Source organism: Colias croceus, chromosome 9, assembly GCF_905220415.1.
Source record: "Colias croceus chromosome 9, ilColCroc2.1".
Lineage (NCBI taxonomy): Eukaryota > Metazoa > Arthropoda > Insecta > Lepidoptera > Pieridae > Colias > Colias croceus.
Genome location: NC_059545.1, coordinates 9,249,934 through 9,264,505, shown reverse-complemented (window position 1 = coordinate 9,264,505; position 14,572 = coordinate 9,249,934). Strand labels below are relative to the sequence as shown.

At 34.9% G+C, this 14,572-nt stretch overlaps 1 protein-coding gene across 1 annotated transcript in view; it reads left to right on the top strand.

Moving 5' to 3' along the window:
* The window catches only part of LOC123694479, a 98,845-nt gene extending 84,506 nt beyond the window's left edge, over nucleotides 1-14,339 (top strand). Inside the window, exons 7-12 of the mRNA XM_045639927.1 lie at nucleotides 476-638; nucleotides 6,808-6,938; nucleotides 11,284-11,484; nucleotides 11,863-11,952; nucleotides 12,415-12,509; nucleotides 13,129-14,339. Coding sequence (XP_045495883.1) covers nucleotides 476-638; nucleotides 6,808-6,938; nucleotides 11,284-11,484; nucleotides 11,863-11,952; nucleotides 12,415-12,509; nucleotides 13,129-13,234 — 786 coding nt within the window. The 3' untranslated portion in view covers nucleotides 13,235-14,339. The remainder of the gene's footprint in view (nucleotides 1-475; nucleotides 639-6,807; nucleotides 6,939-11,283; nucleotides 11,485-11,862; nucleotides 11,953-12,414; nucleotides 12,510-13,128) is intronic.
* Nucleotides 14,340-14,572: the final 233 nt, after the last annotated feature.

Here is a 14,572-nt window from a genome sequence, read left to right as displayed (position 1 = left end):
CAACCATAATGTAACTTTTGTGCCAAGTTTTTAGCTAAGTATTTATCCTAGTAAGTTACTTAGTTAATAAACATGTTCCCGCTCGACGTGCAGGAGTGGTCGTGAATAGTTGATATTTACGATCCAATATACTTCGTCCAATTCGTTGGTGTGTCTGTATTACGTCACAGTTCAAATATTAAAGGCGGAGCTTTTTGCTTGCTTTGCAGTTTTTTTACTATGATTAGAAGTGTGTTTGAATTAATTATAAACGAATGAATCATAATGATGTTATTTTGAGGGTTTGTTGTGATAGAGGCAGAACTTTTTTTTGTAACTAGCGTAAAAAGTAATAATCGATCTTATATTTATTTTATAAAGATACAGGGTGTTTTCTTTAAACATACACTTCATCAATTTTTTTTCCTAATTTTCAATGACAATAAAGACGTCATTTTATTTATTCTTCTTAAATTGTGTGTTTTATTGTCCACAGTGCATGCGCTCGTACGTCGAGTTCGAGATCAGCAACGGCGCGTACGAGGTGTCGTGCCCGGACGCGCGGTGCGGCGCCGGCGCTGCGCTGTCCATTGACGAGATATCGAAGCTCGTGCCCGGAACGCTGCTCGACAAGCACATCAAGTTCCGGATCAACCATGGTTAGTGATATATAGTGATAAGAACTAGATTAATCTCTTTTGAAATAAAAAAGGCTTACATTTGGCGGTTTTCTTCAATGCAATCAATAGGATGCAATGCAAGGATACAGCCTCATGCTGCTAATTTTCGACATTTCTTCAACAGGGTTCTTCGTGAACACAGAATCTTGAAATTTTATACGAAGCAACGTCTGATAGCACTGATAAAGAAAAAATGAGAATAGTACGTTTGATCGGTGATGTAGATTGTAGAGCATAGCATAAGATACTTAATAACAGTTCTTTCATAAATTTTCACTCGGCAAATATATATAGGAGAACCAATTGATTATTTTGTCTGTCTGTCGGTCTTCAAAGAAGTTATGTTGCAGAGCGTAAATAAAGAAATTTTGGAATAAGGATCTTATGCTTTGAACAGAATTCAGTTTCCGCGTTAAAAATAATAATAGGCAAGGATTTACTTGAGTATGTGTGATTTCAGAATATATCGATTGCATCGTCTCAACCCGTTACTTTGTTTTACAACATATTAAACTATAAACAATGCATATTGTAATTAAAGCAATAAATTTATTACTACGCGAGCACGTTGTTTGCAATTTGCTCCGTGTTGTGGTTTTGTCAGAGCAATTCAAATATTTAACAACATTTGGTTCAAGAGTTAAGGTTGTTGACTTCTGAAAGGTCGAGGGTTCGATTATTCAATTTATCTGAACATTAAAATTGTTGCTACCCACCCACACTTGGACAGTGGTACTGTTTATAGCATAAGCTACAAGCCAAGCCGGGTCTCTATACAAAAAGGTTTAAAATGTGATACTTTATTTATAATGTCACATAAACTTTCAAAAACACTAAGTACCTAAAAAGATTAACTTTTGACAACCCTGTTTCAAACAACTTCATTTCTCAAAAGGTCACCAACCCTCACATCATATAATAAATATCACATGAACCGTTTTCCAAACTAATAAAATGAAGTAAAATTGAATTGGAACTACACGCGCGAGGTTGAACTATCGATTCGACCTCTAGTGCAATTATTTGCAGCCGCTAGTTACCCTTAATAGGGGATGACGTACAGGGAAAATAGGAATATACATTTCTTTGATGTTTTAAATTTTAAGTGGATATATGAATAGAAGTGAATGAATATTGATGATATTGGTATAATAAATGCAAAAGTTTGTAGCTCGTTTGTTTAATATTCCTTCACGTAAAAACTACTGAACCAATTTTCATGAAATTTGGCACACATAAAGGGTAACTTAGATTAAAACATAGGATATGTTTAAACCCGTTTAAGCACAAATAGTTATTTGTATGACAAGAAAGATGTTGTTTTTGAAAAGGATAGGCTTTTTTGGTGAATACGTGAACGTGGTGGATAGAGAAAGAAAGCTACTGTATTATAAACCAGATTGAAATAATTACTTTAAATAGCAATCTTTAATTGGAAGATTTATAATTAATTAAATAAGAATATGATGCAATAGTTATTTTTGTTGGTGACCTTTAACTTTCACTGGTTTTAAAGTTGAATTCTGATACATCAATAAATATTGTGACCCCAGAATTGTTGACTCTTTAAACAAAATTTTTAATTAGTTATACATCTAGACACAAATTTGAACCACCGTCATTGTGAATTTATAATTATGGTAGTTTTCATAAAATGGGATATTTTGAGCTACTTACGAGTAAAGCCGCTGGCTCCAGCTAGTCTACTTATAATTAACGTTGATACTAGTCTAGAATGAAACTCCTTATCTTTCACTAAACTGGAAGATAATACTGCATTTACTTGTTACTAGTGAAAGTATCGATATGTACTTTGAAGTGTTGTGAGCAAATTGAATTATCGATGGTTTAAAAGCTTTATTAGTTTGAGAATAATTATAGCAGGATGGGAAGATGTTTTTTGGTATGCTCTTGAGTTTAACTTTTCTCGCTGTAAAGTTTTCGTAACGTTGAAATAAATAATTGAAAAGCAGAAAGAAAGGAACTGTCACTCAAATCTGTTGAATAGTAGGTACTAATTTATAGAGGTTTCATTATATTAGTAATTAAATACAGAATTATTAACTTAAAACGGAAGTCTAATCGATGCTTACAACGGATCAGGTAAACACGTCGTTAGTTAATCAGATCTGAAATTATTCCTTTATTAAATTAAAAATGAACACGCTGTATATCACCTTCAGATATTTCCACATAAATAGGTTAGCACATAGAAGCATTATTACCATACTATTTATTCTGTTATAACATCGGCTACTAATTACGACGATGCGCTCTGTTTAGCCATGGTCGTGATTTGCCTATAGTTACATAACCACGACAATCGATACATAGAGAACAGTTAGGATTTACGGTGTTAGTGCTAGTTGCCTGTGTTATACAGGGTGTTATGTAAGATCACTTAGTGGTGCTTATAAATATATGATTGTTAGTGGTTTTATATAATTAGCTACCTAGAAAGTAGTTATAAAGGGCAGATTATTTCAAGAATTAATATTTATTAATTACTTGAGGTTTTTGCCTGATTACCTATTTGTGATTATTGCTATAAATCTAGATTTATAAATAACATTATTTTGCTGAATGTGGTTGCGTTAATGGTATAAATTACAAAACACATTGATTGCATTCAACTATAAAATAGAGAAATACAATTAATTTTCTATCATAACAATTTTATTACCATCAATAATAACTTAAACATTGTAGTTACAACGATAAACGATTAAAATACAGAAATATAATGTCCACTCGATATTACACTTATGAATAAAATATACGTGAAAACCATTTAAAGGTATGCCAGTGTTTATTTTATTTCTAGAACATTCGTATCCCTCCAGGATGCTGTCTTATGTTCGGATAATTTCCCTAGAGGTGCGCTCCGAAAGTGGAGGCTTGCAGTCTCTTTACGTGATATTTAGAGCTTATATTCTATACTGGACTTTGGAAACTGTAACGTGTATAAGGTCTGGAAAACTAGCTTTGAGAAGAGTTAGGCTTTGTGTTGACGACGAAAATTGATGCCTAATAAATTCGGTCAAAAGAGGTTTCCTCGTTGTTATCTAATTTATTCATGAAATCAGACTATTGGTTTACTATTTAATCAGTCGGAGGATGGTAAGAGATGTGTGTATTTGTGTAATGAACAAGCCATCTGTTGGAATCTCTAAGACCATATCTGCATCGGAAGATTTCGTCTTACTACGACATCCCTTGTAAAGTTGTAATCAGTGCTGATTCAGATATTTCATTAGTTTATACTGCAATACACGTTGTGTATTCTTTCCTACAACTTGTTACGTACAAATATGATGTTCTTCTTTATTCTACGTCGCTATTATTTCTTGAATATTTTATATAATCTCGTCTACAGACTTACCTCTTCGGAGTTGCCAAAAGCAAATTCATCGCACGTCTTTCGTCGGTTGTTTCTCATTTATCATCAACTCAAGTATTCGTCTACTATTGTGAATAAGTTATATAAACTCACATTTGATAGCTCAATAAATTTTCCAACATGTTTCGCAGAGATAAATTGTTATATTGATTACAATATTAAATATTTAATGCAGGACATAAACGTTCTTGATGTAAATGAAGCTATTAAATGATTAAGAACAATCGCCCATCAATCATGAGGCGATGCAAAAACTTGGACTAGATGTAATACTTAGTATTTATGTAACGTGTATTTACGTGATACACAGTTTTTATGGGAGAAAGGCAGTCTAGGAATTATGAAGTTTTTCCTTGTCCGAGACGGAGATGAGTTAAGATACATGTAATAAAGTAAAGAGTGTGTATAATGTTTTCCTTCGAAATAAATAAGTTAAGGCATAATATAATAATAATGGAGTAGGAAACGAATATCGGACTTTGTAACTTCAATATAGATCATATCACACGAAACTCACAGCTTCCTTATCAACAGAACATAATAACATTGTGGTTTTTTTTCATATTAACCTAAGACAAAGTGTACATTGACGTAAGTCGTAAAAATAAATCTTAATCAATTAAAATGTGTACTTTAATTGGATTCTAGTTTACAAATAACATTGTAACTGGTAAGCGTGAAATAACGTGTTCACAACAAACGTTCGAGCTTTCCAGAAGTTATCTCTGCCAATAATCTAAAAGGTCGTCGGCCAAGTCAAGAATATAGAAATAGAAAGTTTTATACGTATCGAATTTACCTTCGTCTGTACAGTTTACTGTCTTTATATTACGTCTCGAGTCTCGACTGTGTATCGCTTGCAAAAACTCGTTCCTTCTATCTTGCTTTCTTGGCGGAAATTGGTCTTGTTTTAAACTGATATTCATTGAATTTATTTTATAAGGCATATAGCTTATGTAGATGATTAGCGAACTCATTATAAAACCTGAATCAATATCCGAATCGTATATTTGGAGAATTTTCACACGGTTATAATTAACGAAGGACAGATAAGCTTGGATATATCTACGTTTAATGTAATCAAAATCTTCAAATTTTTCCTTATGTTTGCCTAATGAATGAATGAAAATTATAATGACAAGAAATCCCAAAATTAATAGACACACAAAATTTGATATCGACTTGACCATGGTTCCCTCCATTTCTCACAGATATGCACAAAATTCACCTTCCCATAACCCCGTGTCTTCATAGGTTATGACGTCACCTCTCACTGACGTCACCACATCGTCATCAAGCATTTAATCCATTATTGCAACGACCAAAAGCACTTCCGCGGTTGAACGATCACCGGGGTCAGTGACCGGCGATGATAAATGTATACTTTCGATTTTTCCCATGTTTTTGCGATGGTGGCTGATGAAAATGAAAGCGTATTGTGTGCACGAACGTTGTCTGTAGTACTGATGTAATCTACACTAATATTATAAAGCTGAAGAGTTTGTTTGTTTGCTAATCTCAGAAACTAGGTATGGGTCCAATAGGAAAAATTCGTCCAGAGTTACATAGCCCTTTTATCGAGGGAGGCTATAATATTATCACGCTATGATCAAAAGGAGCGGAGCAATGCTGGTTAAATCGCGGGGCACAGATAGTTGAATCATATGATTAAAATTCAATGAGGAAGAATAGTTTTTCATACAAATATAAAAGGAACTAGGGAGCTTGCTTTTGATAAACAGCTGGACTAAACAAGTTTTATGAATGTTTAATCTTGGGCTTTATGCCCAAGCAATACAAAACACGATTTAACTAGAAGATATTTGATTTATTTATGTACAGTTATAATTCTCCTTGGTCGCCTGTGGAATCGTCTATTACATATTTAGATACGCTTCAGTGCTTTTAAAATTTTCCTCGTTTTTACATACAGTTCATTTATGTACAAACAATCGTCCGTGCCATGTGCTCCAAAGTTCCATCCTAAACCAACAGACAGGCATCTACTTACTAATCCACTTACTGTATTTATGCTATATGCATCAATTCAATGAAGTAATGCGTTGGTGCTTCTTTAGATAGTGATTTCCCACCAAAAGCTTAATATATTTTTTTTTTATATTTCTGAATACTTTCGAGATTAAGTTAAAATTGATGATGATGATTTTCTAAAGTAAGATCCTTTCGATGCTTTTTTAGTTACCTTTAGCAGATAGGTAGGATACTGAGTTGTTTAAACGTCAGAAATGGTCATTACTTAGAGGTAAAAGTATAAGTCAAGACCGATAGTCACGGTCGTTCGTTGGCTCCACACCGGATGTAAGATTTGCTCTCGGATTTCAATAAAAAATTGTGTATTGATCAGGTATTGAAGCGAATGGATGTATTTTGTTTGTGTGGTTTTGTCTATGTTTTGAGTTGTTTGTTAATTTGTTTGTTCTGGATACTTGAATTAGCAAACTTAAAACTAAAATTATAGGGTTTTATTTTCAATACAATTATCTACGTCGTTTTCTTTGGTTTCCTTGACCATTTGTTGAATGAAGCATTATTCTCATGAGAAATTGATAATTGTTGTGGTGTTCTAAATTATGATGCCATATAAAAAATTAATAGCACTTAAAAATCTGTTTGTATTCCATTGCATTTTGCTAACATCAAAATTATCCATAACAGAAATTGCCATAGTGTTTGATAATATTCAATTTGCAATCAATTAGTACCACTAACAACTCGATCTCCTTACAGAAGTGGCGATGGACGCGATGCGCGCGTTCTGCCCGCGGCCCGGGTGCGACACGATCGTGCCGGTACGTGCCGCGAGCCCAGCGCACTGTCCCAAGTGCAAACACGACTTCTGCTCGCAGTGTAACCAGGAGGTGAGTACTTGTGTCAAAGGATAAAAGACTTTATTGTAAAGAGTTAAGGTTCGTAATGTAGATGATCGGATCGATATAATCGATAAAATCCTTACACGGGAATAGGGTTGGCACAACGTGCAAACACAACTTCTGCTCGCAGTGTAACCAGGAGGTGAGTTGAAAGTAGAAAGAAAGAAAAGAAATATTTCAACAATTCTTAAAGGATGATTCATGATGATGAAAGTTAAATAGGAGTTAACACACAAATGAGAAATATCTAACTCAATTTCAATGTAATTTACAATTTTTAGTAGTATATTATGCGCTCATACATTCAAACTCAAACATTTATTTATTCAACTAGGCTTCTTCTAGAAGCACTTTTGAATCGTCATAACATATTTGATATTTTTAATATTTATCACCGATTCGGAAAGCAGTATCTATGGAGAAGAACCGACAAGAAACTCGCTAGTTGCATTGTACTACATATGTATTTATCTAACTATAGTTTAAATCTTTTTTTTTTATACTTGATAGGCAGGCGTTTGACCACTATCCCGCCTGATGTAAAGCGGTGATGCGATCTATGTAGGAGCACGTCTGTCCGTCTCAGTTTAAATCGTCAGAATCGTCGTCGGAAATTACCTATACCTAATTTGCACACATTCATAAAGATCGTAAAAATAAACTGCTGAACCCACAATTACGGGCACATAAAATTGTGAAAGTTCAAATGCGATTATGGGTTATACAATAAAGTCGGTTACAATGGTAACCCATAGCAACCGTAACAATGGGATGCAAATCGCGAGCTTTCTCTGTACGCTGTAATCTGTATAAGTGCATAGACGGAAAGGCAGACTATTTAATTATGGGTTTAGACACGCTTATTTTTATGGTTATTTAACTATTAGAAGGAAACAGACGAATAAATAAAATTGTTGACTGTCTGGGTGAAAAGTGAAAACTTTCTTCAATGTAGTAGTAGATAATTTCTTCAGGTAGTGTGTGGTGAAGCTTTGTGGCGAATTACAAGTAAAAAAATATTGTTGTGAGTATCCATGGGCGGGCAGTGGTCAAATTATCTGGGTGTAACACCCAGATAATTTGACCACTGCCGCCCATGGATACTCACAACAATATTTTTTACTTGTAATTCGCATTCTATGAGACATTCTATGAGAACATTTACTGCCTTTATTTTCCATAATAATCCAGAGTTTATTACATTTTAATTATAAATAGTTTCACAGTTTAAATCTCAAACTATCTATCGAGTTAATTATACTGAAAATGGCAACTTCAAAGAGACTATAAATAAAAACAGCATAAAGAAAGAGTCTTCACACAATCAGATAGTTCGCAGAAGCTTTGAACAGCAGTGGATTTAGGTTGAGCACAATACATTGCTGCATCGGTGTTGGCAGCCTGCCGGTGCACTTAGCTCGAGTGAGTAATGGGCCGTTACAAGGTTACAGTCTCGAGGGTAGAAGTATGGGGTGTAAACATTTCATTATCGAATGTTGTATGCCCTTTACATTATTTAGTCAGATTTTTTGTATGACAATTTTACATAAAATAGATGTTATGAATGAGTGTCCTAAATTAATAAAAATTTACAGGAAAAGGAATGATACATATCATCCAAGAATGAATACATCAGTTTATAGCTGTAGATTTAGTGTGACGTATTTAGTACAAGCTAACCTTCCGAATATGTATACGGTTACAAGCCTTACAAGAAGAGCATAAAATAACTCTGGTAACCCATTTTCCCTTAGTTTTATCTCACGTTTATAAATTAGGTACTTATACGATATTATTACCATGATATACGGTTATTGGACGTGCCATAAAAATTATAATCAATAAAATTACCACATTTTGAACCTTGTAAAGTTGTGCCATACATAAAGTATTCCTAACGAAAATAAACATTCACAAATACAATATGTAAATAAATTTAAAAATAAATGCAATTACATAAAGTACAAGGCGAAAGAATACATAAAGTAGCGGTGAAGGAGCAATCAAATGTGTTTTATTTGATCTTTGTTCAAGCAAAGTTTTAATGTATCATAATATATGTTATTACGGAATGCTTTGTTTACTTCGGATATTGTGGAAATATATTTCAGTTATTACGCAGTATATATGGAATAAATAAGGTGAAGTTTATTTCTTCGCGGACGAAATGATTCATAAATAACGCTGGTACGTACTGAACAAATATAAAGTATTGGAGCCGGCGGTGAAATGTTTGCAACGAAAACTGCGATTTAATCTAAAATTGTTATCAAATGGCTAAATGTATTGATCGTGGAAAGATACCTCAGCAACGATATTGATAAAGTCTCTTTTAATAAATAGGTTATAAGATCGCTTCTATAAGCATGGCACCTGAATAGGTGTAGCTCCATACAACTTTTAATCGATGTTTCTACTTCAATGTCTCCTACTTTTTTATATAGTGCTTTTTTTCCAATAGCCATCTGTTCATAAGGTACGACCTAGCTTTTATTAGTCTAATTGTATACCATCCATCTATTTCCATGGTCTCGAGAATTTAGCTATACTTTGCAATTTTGTCTAAGGACTTAACGGGATCATTTTCGCGCAATCTAACAATGGTATTCAATACTTGATTAGATATCATCTACCTATACCATATACATTTTCATAATAACATAACCTGACCATTTCCTGGACTACAAGTTGAGAGTCATGGTAATCATAACATTAATTTAAATATCAGCATATTACAGTTCAGAACATTAACCACAGAATAAAATAGTACTGCATTAACTTCTGTTTCGTCATGAGCATCAGAAATAGATCTATCATAACTCATAATCATAAGTATAATTGAATTAATCGGAATGCCTAACTGAGCGATGGTGTACAAAATTTCGATTTATTTCGAAAAATAACCTTCGTCCTACAGCCGAGATCTGGCGCGGTGCCAGGTTAGTATAAGATTTCGATATACATTATGTTACGTGACCTTCCTTCTTGGTACAATTAATGTATACAATCTAGAGGGCAAGGGTTCCATTCCTGAAGTTATAAGAAGATTGGTGATAAAGGTGACATACAGATGTGAAATGTATACGAATACAGACGAATTTACATACGTCCAAAGATACGTAAAGCAAGGCGGTTAAAAATTAGGAAAAGTTCCTTCAAATAAACTTGACCCCTTTTGCTCTAACCCCAAATTAAGAACTGTTAAATTAAACAAAGCATTGACGTCACTCACGCATTATCCTCATAGAGTACTTACTATTTTAATTGTCCAAATTATATCCAAATGTGAACCATATGTTTCTACCAAAAAAAATAATAATATTGTAAAATTTTAAATCTCCGCTATTGCTCACTATAATTGCTCGGTGAAGTCAAATACCATAATAAATAAGGTTAAGAATCACGTCATATTTTAAGGTAATTAAGCATTTAACAAAATCACAACTGCAGATAGCACGTGATTGAAGGCGCCTCATTTAATAACATCGGATAATGGAATTTTAATTGAAGCTAAGCGGCTAGATTTATTAAACTAACTATTTTGCTTGGCGCTGTTTAATTAGCCTGTGCTGAACGAATATGGACCTTATTTTCTATGTAATAAATTACGCGTTGTTGTAAAGATGATGCAAAAAAAATGCTGTGAATAATTATAATCAATGGACAATGATTATTGAATACCAATACGTATTTAGCGTCGATTGTATACTAGTAATGAAATAATCAAGGGAAAAAGTTACTTTGTTGCGGTCACACAGAATTGTAAATAATTGCCTGGTTACACGTGGTTACACTGTATTTAGAGTATTTTTAGAAACAGAATTAGTACAATATACGTAAACAAATATTAAAGTAATTATAAATGGTATAAATTTTGCTATGGGGTAACCCGGTAGCCCCGTGCCACGTTCATAAAATCGAATGATTCAGCTGCAAGGAATTGTAATTCAAAACGGACCTTTAATTAGCTAATTAATATGGCACGAGGTTACCCTATGTTAGAATATCACATCACAAGTTGCAGAATTTAAAAATGCGTAAATGCGTACAAAAAGTTTCCGAAAGCGCGACGTATATGATCTGATGCTGTTATCCTTAAATTTCTCTTTTCATACCATTATATAAATATGTATATTCTGTATTTATAAAAGAACAACTACAGTCTACAGAGTTTCTTGTCGGCTTTTCTTTCTCATAAACTGCTTTCCGAGCCGGTGGTTAAAATCAAATTATGTATTTGGACGTTTCAAAGGTGCTTCACAGGAACTCTAGTTGCATTATCCTTAAAATTATCCCTTATTCTTCCATTTATATATCTTATACTATCTCCCAGTGGCACGGCGGTATAACGTGCGAAGCTGCAGCCGCGTCCTCCTCCATGGGGGGCGCGGGAGCACCTCTGCTAGCTGACTCGGAGCTGATCAAGCTCTGCCCCATGTGCCGGGTGCCCATTGAGAAGGACGAGGGCTGCGCGCAGATGATGTGCAAGCGGTGCAAGCACGTGTTCTGCTGGTACTGCCTCGCGTCGTTGGATGTGAGTAGCGTTGCCATGGTAACGTGGTTGATATAATCATAGATGAGATAAACATCACAGACTTGACAGAAATCTGCATGACATTTACGTTACAATTTTCGGTGGCAAAATTAAAGTTGGTAACTAACCTTCATTCTTCAAATGAAGTGAGAACATTTTCATTCTAAGAACCTAGCATTTACCCTTCTCTGTTTAATGTATTCATCCTCGTTAGAATACACCTTTAATTATAGAAAAGCAATTTTTTATCAAGTACATACCCAAAGCCAAAAAGCCTTTAGTAATTTATTCAAAAATTATCAAAATAACACATACTTCAACAATTATATTACTAATTGTTATTTCAATTTCTTAAATGTGTATCTTTTACTATTTCAGGACGATTTCTTACTCCGGCACTACGATAAAGGGCCGTGTAAGAACAAACTAGGACACTCACGGGCTTCTGTATTGTGGCATCGTGCTCAGGTAATTATAGTTTCTTTCGTAGGAAACGCTCATGTAGACAATTTTATTGGTAGACTAGATATTATATTAGTTCGATATGAAAGCTACGCTAATATTATAAAGAAGAGGAAAGATTTGTGTCCTATGAATTTTTTACGAATAAGTAACGAATTTGAAAATTAAAATTCTTTGACTAACAGAAAGTTGTGTTATGCCTGACAAAGGCTATTACTTACTAGCTTTCCGTCCGCGGCTTCGCCCGCGCAGTCAAAGAAAAACCGATTCCGGAGATAAAACCTATCCTATGTCCCGGCGTAAAAAGTAGCCCTATGACCTTTCTCGGGTATCAAAATATCTCTATACCAAATTTCATGCAAATTGGTTCAGTAGTTAAGGCGTGATTGAGTAACAGATAGACAGACAGAGTTACTTTCGCATTTATAATATTAACTATTAAGTATGGATTTTTAATACATTTTCCAGGTTGTGGGCATATTCGCCGGCTTCGGTCTATTGCTGCTGGTCGCGAGTCCGTTGTTACTGTTGGCGGCGCCCTGTATTGTGTGCTGCAAATGCAGGTTATTATAATCTCATTTTTTTATTAAAAATATACATTATTTTAATTTAAGATAAAAAAATGTTTCATCATATCCTTCTGTTTTCTTTCAAATTGTATTAAAATAGCATAAGAGCAATTCAACAATTTGTTTTATCGACTTTGCAGTTTTCCAAATTTTACAAAAAAAATCCTTTTAACTTTTATTTTAAGCTCTATATTGTTTTCTTCCTGATTAAACGTGAAATTTTCATATCGAACATAACCATAACTATACAGTATTTAGAATAATGCTAATAATAATAATAAATTCAATAGAATCTAACTAAAATACTATACCTATATTCAGGACAATTTTCACACACGGTCTGATCGATCGATCTGATCCCATACTAAGCTTTCGATTGTGTTATGGAATGGAAGCCAGATGGCTGATAAACAAACATATATAAAATTTTAAATAAATACTTATATAGATAATTAACACCCAGACACAGAGCAAACATTCATCTCACAAATATTTGCCTCGGGTGGGAATCGAACCCACGACCTCTGGCTTGGAAGGCAGGGCCACTACCAACCAAGCCAACCGGTCAGTCAATTATATGAATAATTAATTTTATGAATAATTTATTTTCCAGGTTGTGCAATCCGAACACGAAAAACTTGGAAGAAGTGGACGAAATCGAGAGCATCAGTCCCGGGCGGGAGGACGACGAGCCGCGCACGCGGTACCTCGCCGACTGACGGCACAGGAGCCTTATGGACCTTACCATGTACTGAATACAGTTCAGTTTCCCGTAACACGTGTTGCCAACAGTGAACGAAATGCGATGAACCTTATAGTGAAGTGAATAAAGTTCAGTTTCCCATAACACGTGATACCCACAGTGGACTGGAGATCATGGACTTTATCGTGTAGTGAATAGAGTGCAAACTCCCGTAACACGTGTTACCAACAGTGAACTTGAGATCATGGACTTTATCGTGTTCTGGATAGAGTTCAGTTTCCCATAACACATGTGGGTGAAACAGTGCCTATGGACGTTACCGTGCGAATGGAACAGTGAAACAATGGACTTTATCGTTTTGAATAGAGTGCATTCTCCTGTAACACGTGTACGAACAGTGAACAAAATACGATGGACGTTTTCGTGTGCTAGCGAACAGTGAAACGATCGACCTTATCGTGTAGTGAATAGAGTGCAAACTCCCGTGTCACGTGTTAACAAAAGTGAACTGAAACAATGGACTTTACTTGTAGTGAATAGAGTGCAAACTCCCGCAACACGTGTCAATGAGCAGTAAAACGATCGACCTTACCATGTAATGAACAGTAAATGAAATACGATGAACTTTACTGCATAGTGAATAGAATGCAGTTCCCCGTAACACTTGTGAATGGAACAGTAAAACGATCGACCTTACCGTGAACTATGGACAATCGATCTTATGTTGAATGGAATAGGTTGCACTTTTCTGTGGCACGTGTTAACCTAGAGTGAACTGAGGGAGATGGACGTTATCGTGTAGTGCATAGAGTGCACTTTCTCATATCACGTGCTAACGAACGACGAGGGATTGACGAATAACAGTGACAACGCGCGCGATTTGAAAATGGAACGAGAAAATAATAAAAAAGTGAAGATGTGCAGTTGTGGTGAAACGACCAATAGTGATCAAGTGATTTGCCACGCGAAGGAATGTGATTGTTTAGGATGTGCGCGTAAATAATTATAGAACGCGGGACTCGTTTTTGATTCAAATTGTTTTGTATCGGCAAGAAATATAATTTAAACTTTTATGGTAATAACGAGAAAAACTATCAAAGCCGTAACTATAAATAAAACAATAAAGCCTGTCCCAGACAGACGCGGCCTGCGGTGGCGATCTGCTGTTGCCTTCTTGCTTGACCGTGATAACAATATACTGCCGCGGCCGCGGTGGCGGTCATTCTAACCTACAGCGGCACATTAGCTCTCGAGTCTCACCTGCAAGTGGACGTTTGTAATGGCCAATCGTACGAAGTTTTATTGCTTTTATTGCCCATATTTTGTCTTTAATTCTTTTGTTTTTTTAGTCTTT